General features: G+C 48.1%; 1 protein-coding gene across 1 annotated transcript in view; it reads right to left on the reverse strand.

Moving 5' to 3' along the window:
* TMEM260 (transmembrane protein 260) overlaps positions 1–7,482 on the reverse strand; it is a 33,260-nt gene extending 25,778 nt beyond the window's left edge. The window contains exons 1-3 of the mRNA XM_066189066.1: positions 7,341–7,482; positions 2,726–2,757; positions 1,696–1,844 (exon numbers count right to left, since the gene is read on the reverse strand). Of these exons, the coding sequence (XP_066045163.1) occupies positions 1,696–1,844; positions 2,726–2,757; positions 7,341–7,482 (323 nt within the window). The remainder of the gene's footprint in view (positions 1–1,695; positions 1,845–2,725; positions 2,758–7,340) is intronic.
* Between the last annotated feature and the right edge of the window lie 6,971 nt (positions 7,483–14,453).

Raw genomic sequence — 14,453 nt, forward strand, 5'->3', positions numbered from 1 at the left:
TCCTGCCAATATCTATTAAATAATTTCTGTAAGTCTTAATAGTTTTTATCATCTCTCGCTTCCACGTTTTCCGTTCCTCCATGCAAATTCTAAATTTGACAGAAGCGTCGTCTTCCAAATCCAATTAAACAACAAAACACCTAAACCTTCAGAAGTGCTAAAGTAATTCCCAAAGTAATTCTCAAATTTAGCCTGTCATTTCTCTCCTGTATCCTTATTTCTCTAAAGGAACAATTGCATCATTTCCAAAGCACACAACGGGCACCCAAGGAACTGTCACACCGCGGTTCAAACTAAAAACTGGGGAAGATCTTCCAAATACCTGCAATGATGGGAACAACCGTCATTAAAGAAGAGATCAGAACCAAATATAGAAAACCTTTAGCAACTCCTTGTAGGAGTTTTTAACAGAATGCAGTTGTGCTCTGACACTGCGCCGGGCGCTGTGCTCGGGAGGGCAGCGCCACTTCCAGCTTCCCAAATAGGCTGTGAAATGCAGGATATTAAATTAAATGACACTGACTTAATTACGTGTATTACCCACCGGTGAAAGCAATCACTTTCAATGCCTACAGAAATATTTAGGAACTACTCAAGCAATTCCAGTAGGTGTGCTTTGGAGCTGATGCTACGCACAAGGTGATGCGCAAAAATGCAACTCCTCTTCAGCAGAGGAAGACGGACCCTGTGGAACAAAGTTTAAGCGAGCTCAAGGCTCTCAGGCTGTGCAGAATCTTCCCCCCCCCCACCTCCCCGTTTATTCCTGCTTTTATTTCTAGGTTGCTTTCACTCCCTGGGAAGGTTTCCCTGAGGGGTGGCTGTGGAAAAGGGTGGGAGAAAAGGGCTTTTGTCAAAATAATCCCGGTCGGGGAGCGCCCCGTCTCATCCCGAAGCGCCCCGATACCATTCGCAGCCTCAAAAACGTGCCCTATTTTCCCTGCAAAAGAACATCAGAAATTGTTTATACGGGTTGCCATAATCCTCTCAAATATGGGTCAGGCTGAGGTTAAGAGCAGCCAGAACTTGCACATCAAAGACGAGCAGGGTTAACAAAAAACCCCGCGACCACGTGAGCATCCCGATTGTTCCCTGTCATCTCAAGGTTAGAGGTCCGGAGAGGAGGCTCCGGACATTCCCCCCACAGCCCGGAGCTGCTCCAGGGAAAAGCAGGGATGCTCTCCCTGCTCCTTGGGTACCACGGGCAGGCAACTGCCCATCCACCTCCGCCGGGAGCTGCAATTAAACCAAGTTCACGGTTTCCCGATAGGTGAAGCTCATCCTGTTAATTTAAACAGACCATCTGCATCTTTCGAGAACGACAAACTTCATTAGTTCTGGTTAGTTAAACCGAGCGGTGATTTGTGATAATGAGCCCGAACAACCTGTCACGGCTGGGCAAGGGAAAGGGCGCACTTTTTATTATTGCTATTATTATTATTTAACAGAAAAGAAAAGGGGTGGCGAGCGGGGGGGGGGGGAGAGGGGGTGGAAATAAAAGAGGGGGAGGCTTTTGTGTGGGAAAGAAGGTCAAATTCAGATTAAGTTGCTGTTAGGTTAATCAGAGGAACTAATTAGGGAAGGGGGGGGAGACGCCGGTCCGAAGGCCAGCAGAGAGCAGAGGGAGAGTACAGGAACATCCCGAGCCACCGGGGAAGCACCAGGAAGCCAAGGAAAAAGCACCCCCGAGGACTTTACCTGAAAACCGTGCAAAAAAGCAAAGAGGCAGCTGCTGCTCCCACCAAGCCGCAGAGGAGATTGACTCGGAAGGCGGGAGAGCCACCGGGCAGCCCCGTGGCCACTTTGGCCAGCAGCGTGAACAGGGGGTAGCCGGGAGGGTGGGCGACCTAGGGACAGAGAGACACGGGGTCGGAAAGGGGGGAGAGGCTGGGAATGGGAACAGGGCAGCCCTGAGAGGATCCACTCCCTGAGTCACCCTCAGTGCCCACCCCAACCCTCGGTACCCACCCCAACCCTCGTTGCCCATCCCAAGCCTCGTACCCATCCCAACCCTCAGTGCGCATCCCAACCCTCAGTGCGCATCCCAACCCTCAGTGCGCATCCCAACCCTCAGTGCCCATCCCAACCCTCAGTGCCCATCCCAAGCCCACAAAGATTTTTTTCCTCAGTGGATCTGGCTCCACGCCTCACCCATAATAATGAGGCGGCGAGGAAAAGGAGGTGCCACGTTTCATTAGCGTGCCTTAAAGGGCTCCTTGTTTGGGTTCACAGTATATTAGGGTCATTCAAAAGGCTGTTGTTTTTTGGTTTGTTTTTTTTTTTTCTCTCTCTTTTTTTTTTTTTTAAAAAAAAAGCAGCTTCTCAACTATTTTATTGGTTAGCAAGTTGAAAGACCACACTGCTATCGGATTACCACCGCGCTGACAGTCCTAAGGTCTTGCCTAAAGGGATCATGCACCATAATAAAGTTTATTAAATAATAAAACTTATTAAAATTGTTAACCCGATTTATTTTATTCTCCCCAGCTTATACAAAATTTGGGTTGATAATAAGCCAGCTACTGTATATACAGTAAAGCCTTTGCTTTATAATTTAGTTTAATTGGATTTAAAACTTGAAGTAAATTGTCGCGTGCTGTACTTATAAGTTAGTAAAAACTGTGGTTTGAAAATAAATTAATCTACTTTACTCCATGCTTAATTAAACTTCCTTAATTCCTAAAACTGTTAATGAGAGCATTGATTAAACAATAAAACTAATACTTACTCCAAGCTCATATGCGGCTGTGATCAGCTCCCCTGTGAAAAAATAATGTAAAACCAATAATTACTATTAGGAAATGACACTCCTCCAAAGTTTTCAAAATCCAAATGCTTGCATTGGGGTTTTGCATTAATTTGACTGGATAAAACTGTAAATCTGTGGAGATTTAACAGCATGAAATTTTCTAAGAATATTTTCTCCCTCTGATGTCACTGCACAAAATATCTTTTGTGTGTTTTCGCGAGACTTTTATGAACAGATAAGTGAAAATATAGGTAGGCTCGGGCAAAGAATGGCCTGAGATACTCAAAATGCAGACGTTTGTCTGTGCGTCTGTGTATTTTTTAATTTTAAACCACCTGACTCAATAACTTTCAAGCACTGCAGTTAGCAACGCTTAAGCTGCATTGTCTGTTCAACAACCCAGTTGTTCCTCACAAAAAAAAAAAAAAAAAAAAAAAAAAAAAAAAAAAAAATAGAAAGCAACACAAAACCAGAGCTTTTTAGAGAGGAAAAATATAATCACTGATCGTGCAAATCTGCACCCTTTTATTCGGGAATGCTGCTCTCCCTTGATGCTAAAGCAATTCTGCTTCACAAGTAACTCTTTTACCTGTCGGTGGATGCTGCACCCAGCTCCCATTAAAAACAACATTTAGATTTTGCATTTTGTTTGTATTTTATGCCAGGACAAATAACTGCCACAAAAAGACCCACGTTAGCAGGATAGTTGGCATTTTTAGCGCACTTGACACGGGAGCATTTTGCAGCCAACACTCCTGAACAACGAACACTGAATACATTCAATAGGCACAACACATTCTGGGACAAACAAAATTAAAAGTCGCGGCAGGTTTTCCTTCTTTCCCTCAAATTTCATAATCCAATTTTACTGGTCCTGCTAATTTTGCAAGCGCCAAGGTCGTGGCAGCATTGTTAGAAGGGGAAGACCCAAATGAAGGGCACTGGTGGCTTTAAATGCTAAATTAACAGTATTTTAAATTTCTGCACAATCGCATCCTCATCACACCACGCAAAAGCGGGGTGGGGGGTGGTTGTACAAACAGCACCTTTAAATTCTGACACCACAGCAAATGCTGCATTTTAAAACAAAGATGCAGCTCAACCACTTCTGCTGGGGGCAGCTTCTGCAGAATTACAGCTGTGGCCTGGCAACGACTGGGGCCAAACCTGCACCAAAATCTCTGAGACGTGGAGCTTCCTGCACTTATAGCAAACACTGGCTATCCTTATTTCAGGAAAACTTCACCCCTACTGCAAAACAGCCCCCAAAAAGTGGATGCAGAGGGAAAAACATCCATCCCAATTATGAGCCCTTCAGGGCTCAGCTGCTCCAACATTTCCAGGGCACAGCGAGGCTGGGAAGGGATCAATTCTCCTGCACGCAGCACAAGATGATGATATTAAAGAAAACCCTAAATTTGGCACTGTGGGGGTTCCCCAGTGTGCAGCAGCTGGTGATGCCCATCATCCACCACATCCCAGGGATGCTGCTCCCAAGCCAGGCATGGGTTCACCTCCACTAAAGTCCTTCTGGCATGCAGCAATATGTGCATCTAAAACAGGAAAACTTTAAGTTCATTCACATTGCCGTGACATTCATAACAAGGGCAAGAACAACCCCAAAGAAATACAGCCACAAATCAACCAGGAAGCTGCAAAAATTATATAAATAAACCCTGTAAGAAGTAAGGAAAAAAAACCAAAAAAACAAAAAAAAAACAAGGAGACCGGCAAAAAATGAGCTCACAGGCTGCAGGTCTTTTGAATTCCAGTGGTAAAATCAGTTCATAACACCCACTATTTTGGATAAGATTAATTCTCCACCTCCTACCCCCACACCTGAGGATCCCTCACAGCCTCCATGGGCTGGAGGAGAGAAAAGGACTAATATTAAATAACAAAACACACAGAGGAAGAACTAGAGCACCCACAAACTGAGTTTCAATGTCTTTGTTGTGAGACACAATGACCTGTGGCATCTTCAGGCAGCGGCTCAAACTGAAGAGTTTATTCCCTCCAACTCCCCACGGCCAGGAGTTGGACTCAATGATCCTTGTGGGTCCCTTTTAATCCAGAATATTCTGTGATTCCTGATGTAAACAAGTTTCTGACTGCCCAGCCCGATGCTCCCTGAACTCTGATTTATTCCCAGCAAGTTTGGGAGCTGATGTTTGAAACATCACAGGGAACATTTGGTTGGCTTTTTTTTAAAAAAAAAAACTTTATTTGATCCCTTTTGAAGCTGTTTTATCATCTGTGGATGCTTCTGAATTATAACTCCCTCTCCCCCTATTATTCTCTCATTCATTTCTTTATTCTAACACTAAGTAACACGAGCAAGCTGCCAGTGGAAATACCGACTGCCTTTGACATTTTCGGATTACTGCAAACTTTGGGAACAATTAAAAATAGAGATGGCTTAAAAAATAAAATAAAATATGAGGCTCCCTGCCTGGAAGCAGATACAGCAAATCCTTAAGCAGCTCTTTACTCACACAAGTAGCCTCAGTGCTTTTGGTGGCACAAGCTGGAGCTCCAGGAGGCAGAGGCAAATTAAACACCTTGAGCAGGGCCATGCACAGACATTCCATTGAGGCACTCCATGCTCAAGCCATGGGAAACCAGGGGAATAATGCCCAAAAAAGTCCTGACATTGTGATGGGAGACGCAGTGCTGGCTGGGACAGGCACGAGGGGACAGCAGGGATGAGCCTGTGCCTGCTCAGTCCCAGTGAACACATGGAAGCCAGGCAGGAAATTTAGAAGAAAATACAAAAAATAAATAAGTATGGAGAGAGAGAAGGAGTGAGGTCACAGGGCTGGTCAGGGGACACCGTCCTGAGAGATCTCCTCTAACCCCACAATAACCTATGGAAAGTGGGGGGAACCCACGTGCTCTTTGGTTGCTCGCTCTGTCTACTGGGATAATTCACATCAAACACAAAAACAAATCCCAGCATCCATCCATCACATCAGCAAGAGAACCTACATCCCTCTCCGCAAAGGCTGCTAATGGTTATTTGCATCCCAGAGGGAGAATCCAGGCCCAAGCACAATTAAAAAACAGGGTCCTGAGGCTTCGTGCAGCATGAACAGCTCAGAGCACAGGGTGCTTTCCACAGACAGGAAAAAAAAATAAAAAGCAGAAAATAATAATAAAAACCAAAATGGTAACAACTGTAAATATATCAATCATCACATAATAATTGATACACCCAGAAGGAGCAATCCCAGCCCTTTCAGTAACTCGGGAGCAGAAGCAAAAGCCACCAGGATGCACATGGCCAGCCTGGCCAGTGCCTCTCTCTTTCTGAGCCTGTAAAATACATGAATTCATTAAAATGCCATTTATTTAAAAGGAATTTCATGCACAGCTTGGATTGGAAACCACTGACGGCCGGGAGGAGGCACAGTGTTAAGCAGAGCCACTGAGCACTGTTCTGGGATGACACAGAAAGAAAGTATCCTGGACACTTGTTCCATGAAATAAAAATTATCAACATATTCCCAGGAAAATCCAAGCCCTCCAAACCACACATTCAAAACCAAAGTTTTTTTGTTTTTTGGGGTTTTTTGGGTTTTGTTTTGTTTTTTGTTTTTTGTTTTTTGTTTTGGTTTTTTTTTTTTTTAAAGCAAGAACAGGTTAAATCAATAAAACCACAGCAGGACCAAACAGGAGAACTCTGTCCCACCTGTGGGATCAGCAGTGCCAAACACAAACATTCAGACAGTCTGGCACTGTCAGGAAACTGCACTTCCCGACAGGCAGATCCAAACATTTCCCTGCTGCACAAGCCCGGGAATGTGACAGTCAGTCAGTGACAGCACATCTGGCAGGATGGCACATCTGTCTCCTAAAGCCACCAGCTGTCCCCAGGGCCCCTGGCTAAATCCTTCACTGAAAGGCTCAAATACAGGCAAACCATTATGGGATGGCCCGAGGGCACCAGGCCCAGGGGGGACCTCGCTGTGCTGACCCCTGGCCCCGAGGGGTGCACACCCCAACGCAGGGTGTCCCTGCTGCACCCACCTGTGGGGCCAGCGCTGCTGTGGGGAGCCTTAAATGCACCGACCCCAAAGGCGAGAGCGCCCCAAAACTGGCTGTACTGCACCAGCGACTAATGGGACCAGCAACCCTATGGGGTGACAGCAATGCACCCGTCCCTGTAGGATGAGCATCCTTATGGGGTGACAGCAAGCCTGTGGGGTGACAACAATGCACCAGCCCCTCTGGAGCGAACAACCCTATAGAGGCGAGAGCCATGCACCAGTCTGTATAAGATGAGCATCCCTATGGGATGACAGCCAACCTAATGGAGTTGCACCAGGGCCTCTGGAGTGAGCACCTTTGGGATGACAACCCTGTGGGGCGACACCGACGCTCCAGGGGTGACATCAATGCACCAGCTCCTCTGGAGCGAGCAGCCCTACAGGGGTGACACTTGATGCACGAGTCCCCGTGGGGTGACAGCCACCCCACGGGGGTGACAGGAACGCACGGGGCCCTGCGGGCTCGTCCCCCCGCGCCCCCCGCCGCAGGCTGCCCGCGATGCACCAGCCGCCGCGGGCCGAGGCGCGGTGACCCGGTACATTACCCGCATCCCCGCCGGGCAGGGCGGGCGGCAGCGTGGCCGTGTAGAGAGCAGCCACGGCAGCGCCCAGCGCCCCGGCGGCTCCTCCCGCCCCGTTCCCTATCCCGATCCCGGTGCCGATCGCGGTGCCGGCCCCCGCGCCCATGTGCGCCGCCACCTTCCGGGTTGGGCCGCGCGGGGCGGGCGGGCTGTGCCATCCGCCGCCTCGCGGGGGGGGCAGCCCTGTTCCGCTCACCTTGTCGCTCTCCCCAAAGCGCCTCCCGGGGCTTCTCTCATCACAGCTCTCAGATAGAGAACAGCGAGAGGCGCAAACCCGGTGAGGCCACCCAGCGCGGCCTCCCGCTCTCTTCCATCCTCCCCCGTTGAAAGGAGTTGGTACAGCCGGGGGGGGGGCGTGGCGCACGGTAAGTGAGGCCGGGCGGCCGGGCGGGACCAACGCGCGGGGGGGGGACGGGGCGAAACCACCTCGGAGAGGCGGGGGGGCGGGGGGGGGAGCCGGGGACCGCGGCGTGTCCTGCCTCTGCCTTGCTCCCGGGATCGTCCCTTCAGGACGAGGTTTTTTAAGGATCAGCGCCTTCTGGCCGCTCTGAGACACATGAAACCCCTCCTCGGACGGTGCTGGGTGCAAGCTGCAGCCCCTCCACCACAGCCGCAGTGTGCCCGTACACAAATAATAAAGATTTAACCCCTGGATGGGGTGGCACGAGATGCTGGTGAAGGAAAAGATTGAAGGTGTCAGCGCACGGAATATTAAAAGCAGCGATTCCCGCTGCGGGAAGCAGTTAAGGAAGGCAAATAGCATCCCGAGACCTATCGATAGAGGACTAAAACACATCCGTGGAAATCATTATGGGATTGTACGAAAGAGCGGCGAGGCCATACCTGGAGAATTGAGACAGATTAAAGAGAGGCTTTTGAATACAAATGAAAAAGGTATAGAAGAGGGTAACGAGGATAATAAACAGCCTTATGGATTAGATCTAAGTGGAGACGTTAGAAAATTAGGTTTGCATTTATTAAGGAAAAAAAAAAAAAAAAAAAAAAAGCGGGATTAAGGGCTGACACCACTGAGGAAACACGCCGTGTTCTGGGGGCTGGAGAAGCTGCTGCCAAAGAGCCCCGCTGAAACAGCAGCACAAAACCCCTGAGAAGTGAAACCAAGGAAGGCATTAAGGGAATTCCGGGATCCCCAGCACAGGAGGGACATAGACCTGCTGGAGCGAGTCCAGAGGAGGCCACCAAGATGATCAGAGGAGCCCCTCAGCTGTGAGGAAAGGCTGGGAGAGCTGGGACTGTTCAGCCTGGAAAAAAGGAGGATTTGGGGTGACCTAATTGTGGCCTTCCAGCACATGAAGGGGCTCCAAGGGAGCTGAAAAGGGACTTTTTACAAGAGCATGGAGTGATAGGACAGGAAGGATTGGCTTCAAACTAAAAGAGAGTAGGTTTACATGGGATATTGGGAAGAAATTCCTCCTGTGAGGGTGGTGAGGCCCTTGCCCAGAGAAGCTGTGGCTTTCCTCATTCCTGGAAGTCTTTTAGGCCAGGTTGAACAGAGCTTGGAGCAACCTGGAATAGTGGAAAGGGTCCCTGCCCATGGCAGGGGGTGGAATGAGGTGGGCTTTGAATTCCCTTCCAACCCAAGCCATCTATGATTTTATGAATCACAAGGGAGCTCTGTGCATGGAGCTGGGCTGTCCAGAAAAGCTGAAGTTTTGACCCACTCAGAAGCCACTGGGGCTGCTCGGAGGAGCTGGTGTTTGAGGGTGTGAACACCATCTGGAGAACGGCTGGGCCCAGTGGCTGCCTCCCATCTCAAAGAATCAGAATCAGAATCAGAATCAGTATCATTAGGTTGGAAGAGACCTCCAGGATCATCAAGTCCAACCCAACCCTAACCTCAACTAAACCACGGCACCAAGTGCTGCATATAGTCTTTTCTTAAACACATCCAGGGATGGTGAATCCACCACCCCCCCAGGGAGACCATTCCAATACTTTATTACCCTTTCTGTAAAAAACTTTTTCCTGATATCCAGCTTATATTTTCCTTGGCACAGCTTGAGACCGTGTCCTCTCATTCTGTCAGTTGCTGCTTGGAGAAAGAGACCAACCCCCTGACCTGACCACAGCCACCTTTCAGGGAGTTGTAGAGAGTGATAAGGTCACCTCTGCGTCTCCTTTTCTCCAGGCTAAACAACCCCAGCTCCCTCAGTTGTTCCTCACAGGGTTTGTGTTCCCAACCCCTCACCAGCCTCATTGCCTCCTCTGGACACGCTCAAGTATCTCCACGTCCTTCCCAAAGTGAGGGGCCAGAGCTGGACGCAGCACTCGAGGTGTGGCCTCACCAGTGCAGAGAACCTCCCAGCTCCAAGAGCTTCCACGGACTGAACTCCTTGGCAGGTTCCTGCCCTTGTTGGCTGAGGACCATCGGGGAGAGGAAAAAGACATGTTCCAATCCTCCGCCAGCCATTGTCACTATGGAAATGAGCGGGGTCATTGTTCCCGCGCCCGTTGGGGCTCCAAAAATGTAATTTTAGCAGCAAAGTGCGCAGCCTGCGTGTGAAAGCAGGCTGGTGGCGAGGCTCTTTATCCGGAGCGTGGCTTTTTTCTTTGCCGTATTTTTCCTTCTTTGTGTTTCCCTTGGAAAAGGCATCCAAAGACAAATGTTAACCGTGGCTGATTACAATTATATTGATGGGGGAGGTAGCAATTTACGGGCAAATATCGAAACGTGGAAGAAAGGCTGGTAATAATAGGGTGAGGACAAACTGTTCTTTAATTGTCCTGCAAGTTGTTTTATATCTTTGTCATGCAGAAACTGGAACTTTTAGGGTGCCAGTGACAAAGTACTTTGCTGTAATGTGGTAGGGCAGGCTCACAGCAGCCTTTATCTTACTGAATAACTACCACCATTTCAAAGGCTGGGATTACAGGCACACTTTATGTTGAAAAGGGGAATTTACATGTTTCTTCTGTAAGCAGAAATCTATTAATTCGTGAGATTTGCCTCCCCTTTCTTCATCAGCTCTGACCCAGGGGTCCGATCAAGACAGGAAGGACGTGCAAACCTCCTTTTTTTGTTGTTTTTTTTAGAGACAGGTAAGATATTTTTTGGCCATTTTTTACCCAGGGTCTGGAAGCTGGGAGTTGTCCAAACTCAGGTTAGATTCACCTCACCACAGAGTGACACTCCAGGCTTTCTCAAAGCTTTGTGTATGTGCTCAACAGCAATTTAAAAAAAAAAAAAAGTATTGCTTAGAAAAAACCAAACCACTGGGGCAAGTGGAAAGCATTTGAAAGACGGCCTCGTGCTACACAGAATGATTTATTTCTAAAATAATCCCTGGAACTTGTAGCACGAGAGCATACTCTAGTGGCAATTGAGCAAAGAAAGTGCTCTGGTTTGTGCAGTGTCTTGATGATAAGACACCTCGCACCTTTCTTCGCGAGGCTTTTTCTCTCCTATCTCCTCCAGCTCCACGCTCGGTGCTCAGCCCGACAGGAAATACCCAAGGCAGCCAGAGAAAATAAACAGGAACTGCTAAAAGTAATTTTAAAAACACACCTCGGGAGCGTATCTCCCCAAAATGACTGTGTACTTAGAGAGTTGTCTTTTTACCAGGCTCTGTTGCAGATTTTCTCCTAAGAGACACAGTTTAGAGGAGGCAGGAGATAGGAAAAGGGAGAATAATACTTAAAGCAAATTCTATTCACCCATGGCAGTGTCATTACAAACTTGAATGAGCACAGTTATTGCAAATAAATAAAAACAATAGACCAGAACCAGTTTTACATAAGAAAATACTGAAATACCGTTCAATTAGTCCTAAGCTTTAGTTAAACCTTTTCTTTTGCCCATCAGGTGATAAGGTTAATACAGAAAGCACTCAACTGCTGTGCTCGTGTAACAACAGTCAGCACCCATTTAATGAACTTACACGTACACACATTCAGCAAAGCTTCAATATAGTCAGCGCTGGGCTGGCATGGAATTCTAATGGCAAAGTAGCCAGCCTGGGCTCCATTCTAAACAATATCCCTGTGCAAGGAGAGCAGGTCCTCGTGTGGACCACCGACAATATGAATAAGCACAGCTCCTACATTTAAACAAGGAGTTTGGCAGAATTTCCGCTGATGATGTATGGCCGCCCGCAAAGCACGAGAAAGGAGGTTATGCTGCTTTTATTTCTTCTTAAGTTGATTGAATAAGCTGCTTTTTCACGACTTGGTTGTTGAGGGGGGCAGGACCAGGGTCCCACATCCCAGTTACAGCAACGTGGCTGCAGTGGACATGGTGCAGAGGGAGTTTCCAAGGGGAATAAAGTGGAATAAAAGCATACCTGGTCCAGGGAGCATCCTGTTGTCCCTGGACATGGGGTTCCCTCTGCCCCATCCTGCAAAAAAGCACATTTTTAAGGGACATCCAGCCAAAAGGTCATGCTTGGGTGTGGCTGGTCACCCAAAGCATGTGGGGAACCTCTGTGCTGGTTCCTTGTGTTCTCCCTGGACATCCAAGGGACCCAGATTCACACACTGCACATCCACCAGGAAACCCTCAGTGCCTTGTGAACCCCTCAAAATTCAAAAGAAAGGTAAAGATTTCCCAAGTGAGAGGTCTGGGGGTAGACAGAGGCTCCGTTCCATAGGAAAACAGACTTGGTTCCACTGCTGTCAGGACAGTTCTTTGTTTCAAAGCTCAGCTTCATTTTATTCCCCAAATAGGAAAGTGGACTGAACTAATTTCCCCGCATTTCTTGTTTCAATATTTAATTTCCCCATTTCTTGTTCCCTTCCCACAGTTTTGCACCTTTGTCCGAAAGGCTTTATTGACTTGTAGAAGACTCCAGTCTCTTCCTGCACCAGTCTCAGTGGCCTCCCAACTGATTTTCTATCACACTGAGCAGTCAAGGATCCCGTTTGTCTCAGCTGGCTTTCCCAGAGCTCTGACAGTCATCTCTATGTTTTCACACCTTAATTTCCTTGAACTAATATGATTTATTTATCCCCATGCATTATTGGCAGACTCAGGTCTGGTGTCTGATCTGCACAGTGACTCCACCATCCCCTCCCAGATCATCTTCTCTGGCTGCTGCACCACTTGAGGGCCTTGTTCCCTTCATCCCTGGGTTGCTGCAGTGTTTGGGAAGTGGGAACATTTTTTACTAATTTACACCTTTTCATCCTTCTTTTAATTACAGGTGTAGGACATCAATTTCTAGCCCATACCCTGGTGGCCAAACTCACAGCCTGGCCCAAGAAACACCCGCACACAGCACATGGCTGAAAACCTGTACCAGCAGTTCAGGGTTTAAAACTCTATTATCTTCACCTGTGCTCACAGGTCCAGTAAAACTCAGCAAGGGGCTCATTTAGGTAAGAATTTTTTACATTCCATCAGTCCTCTCTGTTTCATTCACGTTTATTTAAGCTTCTATCGGAATTTTGTCAGCTTAGGGTCATGCCCAGGGAATTTGCACAAAGGATGTCATGCAGAATTGCTCCAAGATTGCTCTCTGTACCTGGTTTAACCTGTGTTTTCCTACCTGGCCCCACCATATCTTTGCTGTGTTCCTCCACTGACAAATCCCTGGTGCTGCTACTCGTGGTCAAGGTACCCCAGGTTGTCTTTTATTCCTGTTGAAAATTGATGCAGCTCCAGAGTCAGTTCCAAAACCTGTGTTCTCCCACAGGGTTTTTGTATTAATCTCATCCTGGTAAGATTGTGATAGCAACCTTTTCTCCTCCCCCTGTCCTGCATAGATGGGGTTACAGGCAAGGACTGTGGTGTGTTGATACGTGGCCAAAATGAACTTGTGGAGATGCTGAGCAACAGGTAGTGTTGGAATAGAGGAGATATGGTGGATTTGTCCCATCCCTGGAAGTGTCCAAGGCCAGCTTGGAGCAACCTGGGACAGTGGAAGGTGTCCCTGCCCATGGCAGAGGGTGGAATGAGGTGAGCTTTAAGGTCCCTTCCATCCCAAACCATTCTGTGTTTCCATGATTCCCATTTCCCTGTATCCAAGCCGCCCTGCTGATGGCCTCTAACCTCTGTCAGAGGTGTGCCAGCACGCAGGACGTGCCATTTTGTGGATCGTTCACATTACCTGGAGAGCTCCAATGTAAGAAATCCAAGTTTTGGAGGGGAGGGAGTCGGGAGGTTAACCCAGAGATGGGATTTTCAGTTAGGCTGAGTGGGCTGGTTTGCTTTTCCCAGGCTGATCTCTGGCTCAGCCCCCTTAGCTCCTGTCCCAGGGGGTGACAGTCCCAGAGCCGGTGTTTTTATTACACAGGAGCAGAACACAATATTCTTCTCTTACACTCGCAGTAATGCCTGAACCACTTAAGCATAAACCTCACAAAAAATTCAGGCTGGGACAGTGGGATTCTCCATAGCCTCAAAAAACAAGCCAGACCTCAGTCACATTTCCTTCTGCATGCTGCTGGCTGACAGGAGCACATCCAGGCTCAGCAGCATCCCCAGAGCTCAGGTGGAATTTTACCCTCCACACATCCAGGAAAATCTCCTGAACATGCTCCATCCCCTTGTTTCAAGGTCTGCACAGGTCCTGCAGTTGTTCTCCTTAGTGGTCAGGAAGCACAAAACCAGAATCAGGATACTCTGGCTCCATCTCCATTTCCTGTGGAAGGCCGGGCAAGGAAACAGATTAAATGGATTACATTAAATCCAGATTAAATCCTGGCCTATTCCCAGACCTGGCTTGCCTATTCACATCACCAGTTGCTCAGCACCCATGTGGCCAGAGCACTCCATGAGAAGTCCATGCCCAAACCTGTTGCCTTGTGGGAGGTGTTGTGGGAAGGACCCCAGAATCTTCATGGAATGGTTTGGGTTGGAAGATACCTTAAAGCCCATCTCATTCTCCGCCCTGCCATGGGCAGGAACACCTCCCAGTAGGCCAAGTTGCTCCAAATCCCATCCTGTAAAGAGACAAATCTTCCAGTCTGGTACTGCCCAATCATGGATTTGAGGTAAAATGAGCCTTCCCTGAGCATTTTTAACACCAAATCCTGACAATCACCAGAAAACAACATTTAACATAAAGCCATGGGCAGCTTCTATAGGACACTGCCTGAAGTTGCCACAGCTTCTAATTT

This window comes from Chamaea fasciata, unplaced genomic scaffold (assembly GCF_029207755.1).
Source record: "Chamaea fasciata isolate MVZ Bird 193981 ecotype frontalis unplaced genomic scaffold, bChaFas1.0.hap1 SCAF_7, whole genome shotgun sequence".
NCBI lineage: Eukaryota > Metazoa > Chordata > Aves > Passeriformes > Sylviidae > Chamaea > Chamaea fasciata.